Below are 18,353 nucleotides of genomic sequence, written 5' to 3'. Positions count from 1 at the left end.
GCAGGGTATAAGGGAGGCCCGCTGACCCCCCAGGGTCTGCTGTGCTTACCTCCATCTCAGCGTAGCTGCCTCCAGCCTCCACGTGGCCCCCGTCCTCCACCGTGTACTGAGTCAGCTTCCCAGCCGACGGGGACCTCAGGACTGTGGGGTCATTCTCCTTCTCAAACACGCACGTCTTGTTGCCAATGGTAATCCGATAACTGGGAGAGAGGAGGAAAGGGCATGGGGTGGGGGTGGTTAGGGAAGACCATCGACCCAGGGTGCCCGAGTCAGGAGTTCTACAGTATTTTCCCTTCCTAAAGGCAGCCACGAGTGTCACTCTGTGTGTGGTTTGCGGACTGCACTTTCCCAAATGGTGGCATTTGACAGTCACTGCAGATATATTGGGAGTTAGGGGTGCAAAGGGTGGGAATCTTTGCTAACCGAATTTTTACTGACATTAATTCCAACCTGAACGGAGAAAGCAATCACTAAATATTCTTCAATAAATATTGACCGACTTCAAACCTTCACCTTATAACTGAACTGGGGAAAGAGCATGCGCCATGGGTGGAGCCTACAGTAAGTCTTGACTATTCTTGGCAGATAGAACATGGTTAAAAAGAGAGAATAAAACATTGCTCTGGAATGAATCTAGTCCACCTTCTTCCACTGAGAAATGGGAAGGGAGACTCCACTCTCGAACTGGAGCTTTTTCAGGCCTGGGGCTTCTGGTACCCCACCCCCACAGCCGCCTTACTCTCCTGGGCCTGGGGTGTGTGCTGCCTGCTCACAGGGTGGTCAGCATTTCATCGTGTGAGCTCAGTGTGGTCAGACATGCCAGAGCAGGAGGGTCTCTGGGTCTACCTAATATGATGCCCCTGTGCTAGGTGTTTCCAGGTATCCTGTATGTCACCCATCTGGATGCACAGTGACATTTCCTGCCAATGGCCGCTTGATCGATGTGTCGTCTTCCCCAATAGGCTCTATGAGTCTTGACCATGATTCTATCCTAGCAGCTAGCCCGGTGCCTGGTACAAGTAGAGGTTCAATATCTGGCCACCGCCCTACTGGCTGGCCACATCTCCTCCAAGCCTGTGCTGAGGTGGGTGTGGACGCTGCCGCTCAGACAGGGAGCAGCTGGCCCCTCATCATACACCCTGCAGGCCTGGAGCTCGGAGTCACATTCTCACTCCACCCTGAACTCTCCCCCGTGAGTAGAAGAGGGCCTCCTGGGCACCACCCATACATGTCTGCTGCTAGCATGGAATTCCAACCAAGAGCTTAACCTCTCTCAGTGGGCCCCAGAATTTACTGGAGAACGTACTTTAGCGAAGATCCATGGGCTGTACATAGACTAGCTTCATATTTTCAACCCCACGGGAGAGAGTGGGCTCCGGCCCAGCCCATGGCAGGACACCACGTACCTGTCGACCTCTTCTTTCATGTAGGTCGTGTAGCTGTTGCCATCATAGGACAGTAGAAGCCCACCATCGTTCAGCCGGTGAGCATCAATCTCGATGTGACAGCCATTCATGATAAGGACGAACATGGTCAAAGACTGCCGAGCCACCTATGGGGACAGGTCCAACGTTCCCATCTGAATGCAGGATGCCTGCTTGTCCCTGTGCTCCCAGAGCACCATCTGTCCCCCTGACTGGGAGCTAGGCCTGGTGTCCACGGCGGGAGTGCCAGGGTGGAAACCTTGCCTATCTAGGGGGAGAGAGCTCGGAGTCCGCACGCCGCATCTACCCCGTGGGTAGGCTAATGGTTGCTGGCCACAGGCGTAGTCCTGTTGGGCCATCTCTCACCAACTATGTGCCTTCAGGGGTTGGGGGCTTCCTTCTGACTCCTGATTCCTGCCTCCAAGCGTCAGCCCTTAGCAGGGCCACCCTGGGGAGCAGGGAGAGGGGAACTTACTCTGGACGAGACAGCCCTGGAGGTTCCACCAGTGACCTGGATGTGGACTAGGGCTCTGCGCCCCCAGACGTGGCTCTGCGCCCCCAGACGTGGCTCTGCCCAGGGCCACACAAGACATTTGGGACACTCAAGAGAGGCACAGGTGGCCAGGGCCTGGCTTCAGCTCTGCCTTTCAATCTGACATACTGGCCCCATCTGGCCCTCAGCTCAGTGTGCGTGCTCTCCTTCAGAAAACAAAGACCCTAAAGAGCCCTTGACTTCTAAAATGCACATTTTGAGATAAAAGAGAGCAAGGAAGATAGGAATGTTTATTGCAATATTATTAACAGTAACCGCAAAACTTAACAGCAATATGGTAACAGCAATAATGATTTATGGTAATACCTAAGCTTAGGACGAAACCATGACAACCTTGCAATGAAAGTCTCTAGACCTGCACGGTGGAATACACTAGCCCCTAGCCACTCACGGTATTTAAATGTAAATTAATTAAAATGAAATGAAATACAAAATTCAGTTCCTCGGTTACACTTGCCACCGTTCAAGCGGTCAAGAGCCACAGGTGGCGTATACTGGACATAGAGATCTAGAATATTTCCATCCTTATGGACATTTCAATTGGACAGTGCTGCAGGTACCATACTGATGTTGAAGAAACCCTGTTAAAACCACGGGGAAACTTTACACCATGAGAATATCAAAGCACAGTAAAAATGTATGTGCACCATGGTGTCAACTTTGTACACTCGATGCATGAGGGGAAAAAAACAAATCACTGACATGAGATCTGCTAAAATGTTCACAGGGATTGCCTCCAGGGGTTGGCGCAGCGCACGATGGATCTGTTTTTCTGATGCTTTTTACGCATGTTTGAAATTTTGAAGTTTTCTACAATGAGCATGTGCCACATTTAAATTTGAGTTGCGGGGGACCCAGGCCCCCAAAGGTAGCCAGGAAACATCAGAGGCAAACGGGAAGACGTGGTTGTATAGCACTTCCATGGATAATACACTCGTTTGTCTGAACGAAACCTAAAAAAAAATCTTCAAAGTTGAAAAAGTTCAACATGTGCTCGGCAATATTCAAAATAAAGTAAAAGAAAATAAAAATTCTGCCTCCACAACCGACATGAACTCTGTTTTCTTTTCCCTCTCCAGAATGTGAGGCTAGGAAGGGCCAGGAAGGCTTCGGCTTCCTGGGGACATTTTGTCCCTCGGGTCACTCCAAGATGGACCTGGCGCCACACTCTGTGCCCACCTCTCAGAGACTCTCTGACACTCTCTGCTGAATTGACCTTGGATAGCCCAGGAAGGTAAGGGAATATTTCCACCAGAGGAGCACAGCCCTCAGTAGGCACCAAGTATAGCAGAGATGGCACAGGAAGAGGCCAGAATCCCACACACTGTTCTTGGTGAGGAGACACAGGAGGGAGCCAGCTTCACAGTCCTCGGCAATGGACTCAGACATGATGCCAGCTCAGCAATGGTCCTGCTCACGCACTGTCGGGTTGGACAGTGTCCACCCAAATTCACATTCTTCCTGCCACCTCAGAATGCAACCTTATTTGGAAATTGGGTCTTCGCAGATGTAGTTAGTTAAATGAGGTCATACTGGATTAGGGTGAGCCCCAAATCCAATATGACTGGTGCTCTTCTAGAGAAGGGACCCAGAGATACAGGCATAGAAGGAAGACAGTGTGAAGACAGACACACACAGCAAGAAGGTGGTCCTACGAAGCTGGAGGCAGAGACGGGAATGACAGCCTACAAACCACCAAGGATGCCCACAACCCCAGAAGCTAGGAAAGCAGAGGACCGCCTCTGCCCTGGAGCCTTCGAAGAGACCAGGGCCCAGCCTACCCCATGATTTTGGACTTCTGGCCGCCACACCTGTGAGAGAATAAGTTTCCTCTGTTTGAAGCCACCAGTTTGTGGTGCTTGGTTACGGCAGCCGCTGGAAACTAATACATGCTCCATCGTGCCTTGTGTGCTCTACCCAAACCTACACATTCTCAAATCCAAAGTGTTTGGGTTTCAAGGTCATGGGCTGTATGGGGCGTCCTGGGGCCCAAGCATGAGAAAATCCACTCCAGGGATGGCTCATCACAGAAATAAAAACCCCCTCAAGCCTCCAGAGTGCTGGAGACACCTAAGAAATGCAGGTCTTTACCTTGAGAATGTACTTAATGCCTCCATAAATTAATTCCACGTCCACAGTATTCCGCAGAGAATCCGCTGGGAGGACCTGGCCCCTGAAAGAGAAGACAGACCTGAGGTCAGCCTTGGGAGCGACTGAGAACTCCGTGGCCATCAGCTGGATTTAACAACATGCCCTGGCTCTTTGCCTGCCCTAAACACCAACACCACTGGCTGTACTGAAAACGCTAAATCTGAACAAAAGGCAAGAAACATGGATCACCCCGAGGAAACTCACATTCCTCAGGACTTAAGGAAGCGGCGCTTGCTGAAAGATGTAAAACTGCAAAAGGGCTTTCCAGGAAGCCACACCCATCATGGCCCCTTCTCGAAAAATTCCACGTGTGGGAATCCTGCCTCCCGCTTAGGAAAGAATCCAGTTCACAGACTGTGATTCCAGTACGATTCCAAAGCATGATAACCTAGCACTATAACCTTTTATCTTTTTTCTTTCCTTTTTGGTAGTTTTGTTTGCCTCTCATAGTGATTCTCAACCGGGGGCGATGTTTGCCTCTACCCCTGGGACATTGGGCAACGTCTAAAAGCTTATCTGGTTAAAAAAATAAATAAATAAATAAATAAAAATAAAAGCTTATCTGGTTGTCATGAGGTCCCATGGTGCAACGGTCAGCACTCCAGACTTGATCATCATGACTTCCGGGGGGAAGAAGGGATCCTCTGAACAGGGCCAGGGATGCTGCTAACATCCTACACTGCACAGGACACCCCATGACAAGGAAGGACCCAGCCCGAAATGTCAGTGGTGCTGAGGCTGAGAAAGCCTGGCCCATGCTGGCAGTGAGCACCTGGCCACTTCCATGCTGGTCCATTGCACTAGGCACCTTCGGCTTCAGGGGAGGGTCTGGGAAAGACCCATTTGTAAAGGTGACCTACAACTCGCTTGGCTTCCCAAATCCATATCCTATGACTCTGAACTCTTACCTATGCTGACGTACCTGACACAAGGCAGCATGAAGAAAACGCAACTGTGTGTTTGATAGGGTAGGTAGCAAGGCAGAAATGAGGAGACGGAGGGAATCAGCCTCGGCAGGAGGCCCCCTGCAGCTGCTCCTACTTAGGGCACAGATAGCACAGGCAAAGGTGGGCACACAACACCCAGCTCAGTAGGACAGCGGGCTCACACATGCCCCTAAATAAGAAGGAAAAATGCCAAGAGGGATGGGAATACATCCGCTGATCAGATTATACACCCTGCTTCTCAGGGTCATGAGCTCAGATTGTAATGAGCTCAGACAAGCTTGGGAGCGAGAAGAGAGGACGAGGCATGCCAGCTGGGAGAATGAGAGGTACTGGAGAAAAAGAGGGGGAGACAATTCTACCCAGAGATAAAAACCCTCACACAATTTAAGGAGAGGCTGCTTCCCTCTCTTGGGTCAGACCACTCCCTATCTCAGTGTACTCGCTTTTACTAATAAACTTCTTGCTGTCCTGTGCTGTACAAACTCTGTCTCCTGACTGAATTCTCTCCTTCAAGAAGACAAAGAGCCCAGGTACAACGTCCGATTCCTGGTAACATGCTGCCTCCTGCCTTGGCCTTGAGAATCCCGCCCCCTGGCCTCTTCCCGGGCAGCCTGGGTTTCTCCGAGGGATTTCAGAGGCAAGTATGTAGGAGGGGCTCACGAATCGCTTGGTAAGTGATTTGCTCCTAAATAAAGCATAGCTTGCCACTAAAAGGGGAGAAGAATTACCCTCGCGCCCTACCTTTCCAGCGAGTGTAAGAAATCCGTCATGCAGGTTCTGAACATTGCATCAGCCACGTTCAAGGCTCCGCACACCACCCCGAGCATGACATCTGGCTTCTCGGCCTAGGAAAGACTATGCACTTCAGTATTCCTGGGAAGCGGGCCCGCAGGGAGCCGGGGGTCTCTGCGATGCGGAGGGGAGATGCAGCCCACCTGCACTTTCTGAGCGATGAGGTGATCCAACCACCCCGTGTCGATGTCGTTGTTCTGGAAGCTCTCCGTCTCCAGGAGGTTAATGAGATATTCCACGGTGGTCCTGAAGTCGCCTCGGATGGACAGCTCCTTCAAAGCCACCACCATGTTGCTTGAGGGGAAAGGCACACGGATTGTTTTTCAATTAATATATGAATCCCAGAGTTCCCTGTGGTTCCCAGAGAGCCAGAGCAGCACAGAAGTTAAGAAAGCCCCAAGTCAGACAGCCTGGGTCAATCTCAGCTCCCGCACTTATTAGTGAAGTAATCCTGGGCCGGTGATTTAACGGCCTGGGCCTCAGTTTCCTCATCTGGAAAAATGGGGCAATGACGCTGACTTCACACAGGTGCTTGAGGATTCCAGTGAGCACATCCATCAGAGGAAGCCCCCAGACACTGATCAATACACATCAGCTGCTCTGAACATGATTAATGACCGTGACTGTGATTCTAAGGAACCACTTCCAGTCACTCTACCTCTCTCCTGCTGTATCTACTCAAATCGCCGCGTCCCAGAGCTGGTGCCACCCTCTGGCTGTCCCCACAGCAGCTCTGTCCGGTGTGTATGGGACACATCAGCAGACAGCTAACACTGTTACCCCACCCAGGGCTCAGTGGTCAGCAGCCCACATGGACTTGGCTGGTAACCACCTCCCATTTCTCAGAGGGGCCTCCCCCACCACCAAACAGGGCCTCCCAGACCAAAGGGCTGAAACCTCCACTCCCTCTGAAGTCACAGGGAGAGTGTTTTGGGGGAAACGTACCCGAGAAAGGAGAGGTATGAGAAGGCTTCTCTTCCTAGAAGAGCTTCCACACCTGCATGCTGTCAGCAGGTGTGGCAATAACCACTCCATTTGAGGGATGAGAATATGAAGATGCAGTGAGGTCAAGTAAGGGTGTCACTAGGCTACGGTTGTGGGACCCACTGGTGACCCACTTGTCCCAGTCTGCTCGGGACTTTGCCAGTTTCAGCACTGAGAAATCCCACTGTGCCAGGAAAACCTGGACCCTTGATCCCCCTACTGGATTCTGACAGCAGCATAAAAAAAAAAAAAAAAAAAGATGGAATTTTTTTCCTTTGAATCCTGTTGAAGTTACAACTGGTCATTCATTCACAGCATGGGACAAGCCACAGGCCACTTCATTTGGAGTGGGATGGACCAGCTGACCTCCCTCCCTCCCCCTATTAATTCTTATTTGCTGAAATCCTCCCTAAGCTCTAAGAGTCTCCATATTGTACTGAGCATGATTAAAAATTAATTATTCAAAGCTGGCAAAGAAAGCCAGCTCATCAAATCACCAAACTCAATTTAATTCATGGCTAAGTGCCCAGGGCCAGATAGATTTTAATGCTTTTTAAATGAAAGGTCCACAATATCTTTGGGATTTTTCACATTAAAGGACAATTATTTACCCACACAAGAACGCTGAATTACAAAGTGAACTGGTTTTGAGCTTTCTGCGCCCAGGTCAAGGCCGGAGAAAGTTTAAGATGTGTTTCAGAATTTAGGGCCCCTTTGTCAATGTGGGTTTCTCCAGGAACTCCTTACAAGATTTCGATTTAAAGGAGTTTCCCCCACACATCCACCTTTCTTTAAAAAGTTTTAGTTCTCAGCACCTTTTAAACTTCTGGAATCATCTTGAACATTCTTTGTCTCTCCTTCAAGTTCAACCTAGAATAAGCTCAAAAGCAATGACCTTGGTGAGGTCATTTTACTTCATGGATCTCAAATATAGCAAGAGAGTAGACTTTGTTCTTGAACTTCAGTACAGGGCATTTAAAACACAGTTTGCTCTGTGATTCACCTCCTTTGATCTCCTAACATGCTCCCACATCTGCAGCCACAGGCTAGCTTTTAGTTTATTAAAGGAAGAAAGGGATGGAAGGAAGACGGGAGGAGTGGAGGAAAGAAGGGAAAGAGAAAGGCAGAAAGAAGGGAGGGAAGGAAGGAGATACTCACGAAATGGCCTCTTCCCGGTTCTCTCCCCAAGAGAAGCAGTGCCCGAACTGGGAATCAGCAAACTCATGTAAGCCGCCACTAGCAGCCACGCTAAAATAACCCCACACATTCTTGCTGCTGCGGAAATTCAATTCCTGGACTGTTCCGGAGCTCGGCTTAAACCCCTGGAGCCCAGAAAGAAAAAAGCAAAATGGAAGAAATAGTTACTCCAGATCTATTTTCATCAGAATTAAATCCTAGGAAAACCCAAGAAGGCCATCCACAACCAAAAGCTTAGCATGATCAATAAAACACTGATACCTCATTAGGGGTGCAGGTGAATCTGCGGGGGCATCCATGTAAACACACCAATGCATGTCACTTTTACTTAAAAAACAAAAACTACTAATAATTATTTGCTCTACCTGATTAAAAAAGCTATTAAAATAACAACCAAGTTGGGCGGGGGAAGGAGGTAAAGGCATAACATGGGTGAACAGTTATCACTGGTGGAGCTGAGGGTACATTCTGATTTTATACTCTTGACATTGTCGATAATGAAAAATTTAAATAAAATAGGACTGGATTCCCAATTCTGCATCATGAAAATCCCAGCAGATAAAGAAATACAGTGTTAGCCGTGCTGGTGCTAACACATCTAATTCCCTTTGGGGTGAGGGGTGGCCTGGCCCCCTCTGAGTGTAATTTTGGTAAGGAGTAGGGGGCGAACGTGGACCCTATCTCTGGGATTAGGGCTCTTGATGTGAGTGACGGAGGCATTCGTTTGGCAGAAGGGCCTGGAGGCAAAAGGTAGCGATTTCCAGGTGCCTGAGAACTCCATCACCGGGTCCTCCACCCTCCCAGGCACCTGTAAACAAACCATCATCCTTCTGAAAAATTCCTGTTTTGCTCATCCATTACCAGAGTTGGTTCTTTGCAGCCAAAGATCCCAAACGAATCCAGATGCCACAGCTTAAAATTCTTCAGTTAAAAGGGAGAGGGGGAAGAAACAAACTTCTCTTTCCCCAAGTTTCTTGAATGTAATCATGAAACAATTAGGTTGTGGCAAATGATGGCGATGATGTGACAACCAATCATTAGTAAGCATGTGAACTGTGACAGATGCCAATTGGTTGCTTGGTTGTTTTTTAAGGCACAAGTAAGAACAAGTCACAGAGGGACACCTTACAAAGGGCCAGACTGCATTTATGGTGCAGCAAAAACCCAAGGACCCAGACTCTAAGCCTGGCTGCTCGTCCCAAAGATAGATGTAGCCTTTAGAGTCCCCCGGCAGTGCTCAGCGACAGCCTCAGCAGGTCCCAGGTTTGAGGTGTTAAGCAAGTTACCCCAACCTCTTGAGCTGTAACGCAGGGTAACAACGCCCAGCGGTGGTGTTGTCGTGTAAGTGAGCAATGAGACACAGGAAGGGTTCTGCCCTGTGCCGGGCACACACAATGTGTCAATAAACTGTGATGTATCCCTTCCTGCACCTCAGTTTCCTTGTCTGTAAACCGAGAAGCCTGGGGGGAATCTCGTCCAAGGCTAACATTAGGGATCTGCCCCATTCCCGGAGATTGGAGATGGCAGAAATGCAGGGCTCCCCCACGACTTGCCTCATCGGGGTTTTCACTGGTGATTCTGGCTGCAATAACGTGGCCTCGGGCGAGGGGAGGGTTGGAAGGGAAATCAAAAGAAATGGGTGTCACCCCCCATGGTGACTCTCCATATAGAAGCCGGATATCTTTCAGCCGGTGCAGTGGCACGCCCATGGCAACCTGAAATCAAGAAATCCATTTATATAATTTAAGAAGTGATAGCATGGTACGGTGTCAGATGGTTGCTGGCCTTATCATGGTGATTCAACAGTTAGGTATATAAATGTTCAATAACTATTGTGTACACCTGAAACTAACACGATATTGCATGTTGGCTAGATTTTAATAAAAATCTTTAAAAAAAAAAATATCCTTCCCATGACTGTCAGTCCCATGAGACCCCTGGCCGCTAAACACCAAGTAGTGTGCTAGACGTGAGGGAGGTAGAGGTACAGTGAACAATTTCAGATATACTGAAACCCTAACACACATACAATATTCATATACAGTGGCGGAAGAGGCAAAGAAAGGAAAGACAAAAGGCTTGACTCTGTCCCCACGGAGCAATCGTGTCACTAGGAAAAGCAGCAACATTTGTAAAACAGTATCACATAACAAGACAATAAAAGTTAAAAGTTACAGATTTTAGTGTGTTAATAGTTAAATAAAAGTTACAGATTTTAGTGCTATAAAAGGTGAGCAGAATGAAAGCTTTTCTGAAGGACGCAGGGAAAGCTGAGCTAAAATAATGACTAAACACCAGCCAGTGACAGACACTTAGCCAAATGACCAAATGTAACACATTGTGTCTTGTTATGTGATTCTGGAAGGACACAACAACATTTGTGGGATCCTCGGCCAAAATGTTTAAAGAGACTCTAACCAGCAAGAAATGATCAGACAAATCCAAATTGAGAAACATTCTGCCTGAACTCTTCACAAATGCCAACGTCAAAACTTTAAAAAATAAGACTGAGGAACGGTCCCAAATTAGAGGCTAAAGAGAAATGACAATGAAATGGAATACGTGGTCCTGGATTGGATCCTGGATTTAAAAACAAACAAACAAACAACGGCTACAAATTTGGGACCTTATGGGGACAACTGGGAAAATTTTAATGTGGGCGATAATATTAGAGATGGGGTGGTATCGATGCTCTATTTCTCGAGTGCAGTAATTTACTGTGGTGCTGTAACAAAATGCCCTTGTTCGCAGGACGTCCTCATACGGAAGTATTTAGAGGCAAAGTGGCGTGACAGTTCAAGTCAAAACGTCTCAAAAGGGTGGACAAAAAAAAAAAAATTATGCAAATACACTAGTTGAAAGCAAATGTAGCGAGATGCTAACAACTGGCAGATCTAGGCACAGGGTATGGTGTTAACTTGTTTTATCCTTGCGTCTTTTCTGAAATTTTTAAAACTAAAAAAAAATTTTGAAAAATAGAACAACAACAACAAAAAACAATGAAAATTCTGGTGGATGAAGGAAGGAAGGAGAAAGAAGACATTAATTAAAAAAAAAAAAAATGAGCTCCAATTAATGCAAGAGTTCCTACCATTAGGTCACAAGTTCTCAATGGGGGTGAAACGACCACCAAGGAGAGCAAATATTTAACTCTTGGGGGAAAAAATCTTATTCTTTGTATGTATAAAGCACAGCTATATCTACTGTATCCAAAAAGATACACAGTATATCTATGATAGTAAAATGTTATGAGGGAGAAATTAGGGGGGGAAATGTCTAAAAAGGCTCTTTAGGGGAGCAATAATGAAAAAACGGTTGATAAATACTTCTCTGGGTCTATGAATGGGTATCAGGGATCCATGAATGTCCTGAAATTGAATAAAATGTATTTCACCAGGGAGAAGGCCTACGGCTTTGTCTAGTTTCTCAAAGGTGAAAAACCACGTCACAGAAGGTTCTTTGCCTGCATGGTTCTCAGTGCTACTCATATATCACAACAGTCACTCCCCCAGAGACAGCCAGCCAAGAAGGGCAGAAAGGCATAATCTGAGTAGGACGGGGGACCCCACCCTGGGCAGAAGAACACCGAGGGCTTGGAGCCCATTTCCTCACCTGAAGCTGAGCGGCCGGCAGGTTGACATCAGCAATCATTTCTGTGCAGGGGTGTTCCACCTGCAGACGGGGATTCAGCTCCAAGAAGTGGAAGCTGCCATCCTGACTGTAGAGATATTCAACAGTCCCTGCACTCACATAGCCCACGGTCTTGGCCAGGAGGACAGCACACTGCAAAGAAACAGAGAACAAGGGGTTCCCAGTGGTTTTCTTGGGTGGTTTTAATAGTGGCTTATTAGTTCCCCCATCAAATGCAGACTAAGGACTTGCTTTGTGTCACTTACTTTGCGACCACATAGATCATGTTCAATAAACCCATGCCAGCCTGAAGTCATCTCCATGATGGCACCCCATCTCTCCTTGGGCACCCACCCCACTTTGGCAACATGGACCATAGTGAGTTCTTGCTGGCTCTGAGCCAACACAGCTACCCCTGCACCTGCCCCCCACCTGGCTCTGCAGAGCCCACCTGCTCCATGAACTCGAACACAGCTGGTGTGGCAATGGTGGCAGGTGCCTCCTCGATGATTTTCTGGTGCCGCCGCTGGATGGAGCAGTCTCGCCCAAATAGGGACACGGCATTCCCATACTGGTCGGCGAGGATCTGGACCTCTAGGTGACGGGCGTGCTGGGCCAGCTTCATGAGAAAGATGGGGGAGCCCGGGATCTCGCTCTGCACCTGGGGTGAGGGGGGAGGCAGAGTGACTGTCTCTTCCCTGCCTGGGGACCAGGGCTGGCACAGGAAGTTCTCCGAAGAAAGAAACAATGGCAGTGATGGCCACGATCTTTTAGTTTTGTTTTACCTCTCTGCAAGACATTACATTCTTGTTGCTGTTTTAAACCTAACAGTGAAAATACGTAACATAGAAAGTGAAATTTCCCCATAATCTCATCCCCTAAAGATAATGAATGTGCTGTGAAGAGTACAAACTGGTTACGAGTGTAAGAGTTAACGTAGTTGAAAAAGGTGAAGGGATTAAGAAGTACAAACTGGTAGTTACAAAATAGTCACAGGGATATAAAGTAAAGCATAGGCAACATACTCAATAATGTTGCAATAACTATGTATAGTGCCAGGCGGGTACCAGACTAATAGAGGGAGGGGGGGAATCACTTCATAAAGTATATCAATGTCTAACCATTAATCTAACCATTATGCTATACACCTGAAACTAATATAAAATTATACTGAATGTCAACTGTAACTGAAAACAATACATAAATAATTTTTTAAAAAGAGTTCACGTAGTTGAGAGTTAACTGGTTAAGAGTTAATATGCTGTTAAGAGCTCGGTGTACAAACTGGTTTTCCTGCTATACATTCCGTAACACTCACAAAGAATGTTTCTTTAAACAAAAATAGAACCAAAGAGCATTTCTCTGTAGCTTTCCTTTCCTCCTGCTTAATGTACTTACTCAGCCAGTTCTCTACGGTGGAACCTACAGACAGACTCCATCCTTTTAATGGCTGAAAGGCACTTTGTACAGATGTCATCTAGAGATTCTTAAAGCAAGACGACGTAAAAGGAAGTGTTCACACAGAATGATTTCTAGGACAAATTTTTTTTTAAATCAGGTTGTAATAATATGTGGGATGATCCCACCAATGTGGAAAATATTAAAACCGAATTGTATGAATGTCTACGTAAAACATTATACAGTAAAAATGCTGGAGAGCAAGCCAACTGCTAACAGTGGTTACGTCTAAGAAGGGGGTAAGGGTTGGGAGGTGATAGTGAGAAGAAAATTTTCCTTTTTCGTTCTTATCACTGAAGTATTTGAATTTTCACATTAAGAACATTTTTATATTACACTCATGGAATTAAAAGAAAAAAAGCTTCTGGAAGGCCATGATGTGCCAGGCAGGGTCTATAGGAACTCTGCATGTAAGTCGTCACGCAATGACATCAACAGGTTCTGTGACTTTAAGCAAAATGACACAAAATCAGTTTTACCATGGGCTAGTTTATAAGAATAAGAATTAAGTTCCTACAGCATCTCATTGTTATAACTTAATGAAACAATGTTGAAGGAAAAACCATGTTAAGGACCTGCTATGCCTCCCCTCAATTTTACTGTGAATTAGAAACTGCTCTAAAAAGTAAAGTCTATTTTTAAAAGAAGAAAAAAGCTTTAAAAACCCATACAACACCTAAGTGCAAAGTGGGATCCAGGACAAACTGGTAAGATCTGAACCATGTCTGGAGTCTACTTAATATAAACGTACCGTTACCCTTTTAATTGTGACAAACATGGCAGAGTTACGGAAGATGTTAACAATGAGAAAACTAGGTGATGGGGAGATGGGAATCTGTATTCACTCTTGTAACTTACGTGAAAATATAAATTCTTCCCAAATAATACTCCCCAAACCTATACACCCCAATGGAGACACATGGTAGTGAAACCACTACTTTCTATAACACTCACATATTGTGCACAGCTGTAAAATTGGTGAATCTTTTTAGAAAGCAATTTTCTGATGTGTATTCATAAGTACATGCTATTTAAGCCCTTCTCCCACCATGGTCTTTACCCAAGAAAATCATTCAAGAGAAGGGAAAAGAAGCTAAGTATTAAATACCATATTATACTAGAGCAGGGTTATTTGTAATACTGAAAATGGAAACAAGCTTAGCATTTACCAAAAAAAGGAAACTTTCATCAATAAGATTACAGCTGCACAGCAAATATTGTACAATCACCAAAATAATTGTCAGGACTGGGACAACATGGTAAAAATCTTCATGATCTACAACTTAGAATTTTTTAAATGTGGAACAAAATATTGTGTAAACCAAATACAACTCTTTAAAATGTATACATGAACAAGGTCTAGAAGAAAACCTAGAACTATTAAAATAGTTGGGTTACGAATGAGAAATTGGGCCTGTGGTGGTCGCACAGTAGCCTAATCGTTTGTCCCCTCCTGCCTTTCCCTAAGAAAGGAAGGATTGTAGAACTGTGCGTCTTTGGGATTAGAGTTTTATGACTCATGTCTCTCCGCCTGGTCTCCAGAAAGAAGGGTTCGCAGTCGAAGACGAGTAATATTCCTTATGGAAGGAACAACTCAAGCCAGACAGGACCCCGTTGAGACCCCTGATGAGCTGCTGTAAAATAAATAGAAAGGAGCCTTGTCTCCCTTCCCTCTTGCTTGAGAAAAGCAGCTGCTGACTCTTGCTGCTCCCTCTCACCTAATTGTGAGAGAGGTCCATTAAAGTGATAAGATCTCGCTCTTACTGCTCAGTTCAGGGAATGGCTCATCACGAGAGACTTTCTCCCCTCCGGGAGGTGCATACCACACCTTAGGATATCATGGGACTATATGCTTCGGTTGCTGTGGGACCTACAATTGGACTCAAAAAGTATTTTTTAAATTTTGCAAGAGTTTCACAGGCCGTGCCTAAAATGATGTGATTCCTTTGCTTGTAATCAATAAATACCCCAGTCGATCCTATTTGGTGCTCCAGTCTCTTGAGGCTGCGAGTCCCTTGGTCCTCTGTGATTTAACTGTATTTGAGTCTCTGTCTCTTTGTTATAGTTTAACCCTCGCCACCTCCCTCGTCTCCCCACAGCTTGTGTTGTGCAGGTCGCAACATGGGCCGGCCCGGTGGGTCAGGTGGTTGGAGCTCCATGCTCCTAACTCCGAAGGCTGCCGGTTTGATTCCCACATGGGCCAGTGGGCTCTCAACCACAACGTTGATGGTTCAACTCCTTGACTCCCACAAGGGATGGTGGGCAGTGCCCCCTGCAACTAACAAGGACAACTCGACCTGGAGCTGAGCTGCACCCTCCACACTAAGATTGAAAGGACAACAACTTGACTTGGAAAAAGTCCCAGAAGTACACAACCAGAAGTTCCCCAATAAAGTGCTGTTCCCCTCCCCAATAAAATCTTAAAAAAAAAAAAAAAAAGACAGAAATTGTCAGCATCAATTTTTTTTAAAACACTGCCAGTAATTGGCATAATGTTTTAAAAGTGGAAAACCAACTACAAATAAGTAAATATATGGGGCAGCCGGATGGCTCAGTTGGTTAGAGTGTGCGCTCTTAAAAACAAGGTTGCCGGTTCAATTCCTGCATGGGATGGTGGGCTGTGCCCCCTGCAACTAAAGATTGAAAACGGCGACTGGACTTGGAGCTGAGCTGCGCCCTCCACAACTAGATTGAAGGACAATGACTTGGAGCTGATGGGCCCTGGAGAAACACGGTTCCCCAATATTTCCCAATAAAAAAAATTTTTTTTTTTAAGTAAATATACAATTACAGTTGACCCTGGAACAACTCGGGGATTATGGGTACCAACATCCTATGCACCTGAGAATCTGCCTATAACTTGTGACTCCCCAAAAACTTAACTACTGATAGCCTCCTGTTGACCAGGAGCCTTCCTGATAACAAACGGTCAATTAACACATACACGTGTATATTTTATGGTAATAAAAGATAAAGTGGACTAGTATCTACATCTATTTTATGCATCCGTGACATACTTTTTCTTAATTTTTTTTTTTTTTTTGATAGTTCTAGGTTATAGAGTTCGTCCGTGAGTTTTTTTCAAATTGTTGCAAATCTCCAAAATTTTTCAAAACCTATTTATGGAAGAGAAAAAAAAAATCCATGTACAAGTGAACCCACACAGTTCAAACCCTTGTTGTTCAAAGAGTCAACTGTTTAGTTCCTACAATGAAAAGGGATCATCCAGAAATGTTAAAAATACCAAGACCACCATTTACAAAATATCTCGTCTCTCAATAGACAAATATAGTCACAAACAGATATTCTGACCCTGTATCTCTGAAACCATTTATAGACATGCTGATTCATAGATTTGAACATCTAAGGCCATGGTACACCGATCAACATAAACCACTCACTCTGCGAGTGAAATGTACACATTTGCTTCAAAACACAGCACAGCAATATTCCAGTTCCCACAAATGTCCTCTCAATCGCGACAGACTCATGCTAATGGAAAGAATCTGGTGGCCAACAACTGCATAAAGACAATCCCAAAGACATACAGAAAAACAATGCAGCAAGAACAGCTCACTTGTCTGAAAAGGATTGGAAAATCCTCAGCACTCTCTGCTTTCCGGATGCCTTTCCCTCCACCGCCTTCAGAAGCTTTGATCATCAACGGAAAACCAATTTTTTCTGCCGCCTGGAAGGCAAAGGACAAACAGACTTCTTTAGAGGCTAGACAGTTTCTACCACTACCAAGACAGTGAGAAGTTTCCGGGGCCTTGGCACCCCGCCCCCTACCCTTCTTCCCCATCCGCTCTGCATTTACCTCTAAGCCCTCATCTACATCCTTCACACAACCCTGGTTGTAAACATCTTCTGGGACACTGATTCTTTTTCCATGCTGCAGGCTATCTTCTGCCCACTCCACCGTCAGACCTGGAGAGTCACAAAGGAAAATAAATTCTCCAAGGAGGACAGAGACACACAAAACACAGATACCACAGGGCTTGTCCTCACCAAAGCCACTCTAGACCTGGCCTCTGGACCAACAGAATACAGACAGGGTCCTTTATCTTAATTAATTAATGGCTTTTAATTTTCTTAAGGACTGACTCCACCCTGAATGAGAAATCAAGTTTAAGAAATTTAGACTGAGTCTACAAGAACCATAGTAAGCTGAATCCAAAAATATCCCAGTTCTACTCCATGGAGTGATTTATATACGAATCATTCCTTTCTAATATCTTGGGAAAAAATAAATTCTCCAAGGAGAATTTTTTTTTATATATATATATATAAAAAGCTTTTCATTCCAAATTTAAAACTCAATCTCCAGAGAAAAAAAAAAGCAAATTGAATAGGAAACTCCTGAAACTTTTTATTTTTTATTTTTTAATATTACCTAGAAATTCTACTTTGAGGAATTTATCATAAGGAAATGATTAAAATGTACATAGAGATTTAACTATAAGATGATTAAGGTTCCATTGTTTCTAACATTTTTTTTAAATTAGAAAATAAACTAGAAACAACCTAAATGTAAAACTAGAGAGGACTGTTACTCGTGGTACATCTGTATGATACAATCCTATTCAGGCATTTTATAACATTTTATCGAATGTTATAAAGTGTATTTATTGACATCGAAAGATTCATGAGAAAAAATAAGTCCCAGACTAGTAAATATAAGATCTCTGGTTTTTTAAAGGATGTGCTTAGAAGAAAGGCTGGAAAGGTAGATACTGAAAATGCAACAAATGCTCAATACAAGATTATAGGATTATGGATGAGTTCTCACACTTTCTAAGTTGTCTACAATGAAATTACACCACTTGTTTAATAATTTAAAATTGTAAGTGAAAGAATAAAAAAAAAAAAGGCACATTCCTGTCACCCCCTTGGCTCATATTAGCAAGACTGGGCCAAGGAGTCCCCCAAAGTGAAGCTTGGGTCCCTTACCACTTCCACTCCAGGGCAGCGTGGGGATCTGCAGCGTCTGGGCCACGATGGTGGAGGCGATCTTATCTCCCAGGGCCCACATGGCCTCGCTGGGAGGGCCTGAGGGATCAGGGACAAGGCGGAAGGCAGAATCGAGTCAGACACAAGACCCTCACAGCCGAGTGCAGACCAAGTGCACAGTGAATGTATTCAAGTCCTAGCTCTCAAGGACTTTATCAAGTCAGGGAAGGAAAAAAATCTGTTAATCTGTTACTTCATCAGTTAACT

The 18,353-nt window shown here is 45.4% G+C and overlaps 1 protein-coding gene across 22 annotated transcripts in view; it reads right to left on the bottom strand.

The window, feature by feature from the left end:
* The window catches only part of ACACB (acetyl-CoA carboxylase beta), a 107,845-nt gene that overhangs the window by 48,270 nt on the left and 41,222 nt on the right, over positions 1-18,353 (bottom strand). For all 22 annotated transcript variants that reach the window (XM_074321669.2, XM_074321660.2, XM_074321661.2 and 19 more), the window contains 12 exons: positions 18,087-18,185; positions 16,954-17,063; positions 16,714-16,824; positions 12,130-12,339; positions 11,661-11,831; positions 9,602-9,763; positions 8,010-8,173; positions 6,011-6,161; positions 5,817-5,920; positions 4,069-4,150; positions 1,407-1,552; positions 50-200 (listed from right to left, as the gene is read on the bottom strand). In XM_074321669.2, coding sequence (XP_074177770.2) covers positions 50-200; positions 1,407-1,552; positions 4,069-4,150; positions 5,817-5,920; positions 6,011-6,161; positions 8,010-8,173; positions 9,602-9,763; positions 11,661-11,831; positions 12,130-12,339; positions 16,714-16,824; positions 16,954-17,063; positions 18,087-18,185 — 1,661 coding nt within the window. The remainder of the gene's footprint in view (positions 1-49; positions 201-1,406; positions 1,553-4,068; positions 4,151-5,816; positions 5,921-6,010; positions 6,162-8,009; positions 8,174-9,601; positions 9,764-11,660; positions 11,832-12,129; positions 12,340-16,713; positions 16,825-16,953; positions 17,064-18,086; positions 18,186-18,353) is intronic.

This window comes from Rhinolophus sinicus, chromosome 9, assembly GCF_057876585.1.
Source record: "Rhinolophus sinicus isolate RSI-liver-muscle chromosome 9, RSI-T2T, whole genome shotgun sequence".
In the NCBI taxonomy this organism is placed as follows: Eukaryota; Metazoa; Chordata; class Mammalia; order Chiroptera; family Rhinolophidae; genus Rhinolophus; species Rhinolophus sinicus.
The sequence above is the reverse complement of the archived record's forward strand: the minus strand, read 5'-3'. Positions and strand labels throughout refer to the sequence as shown.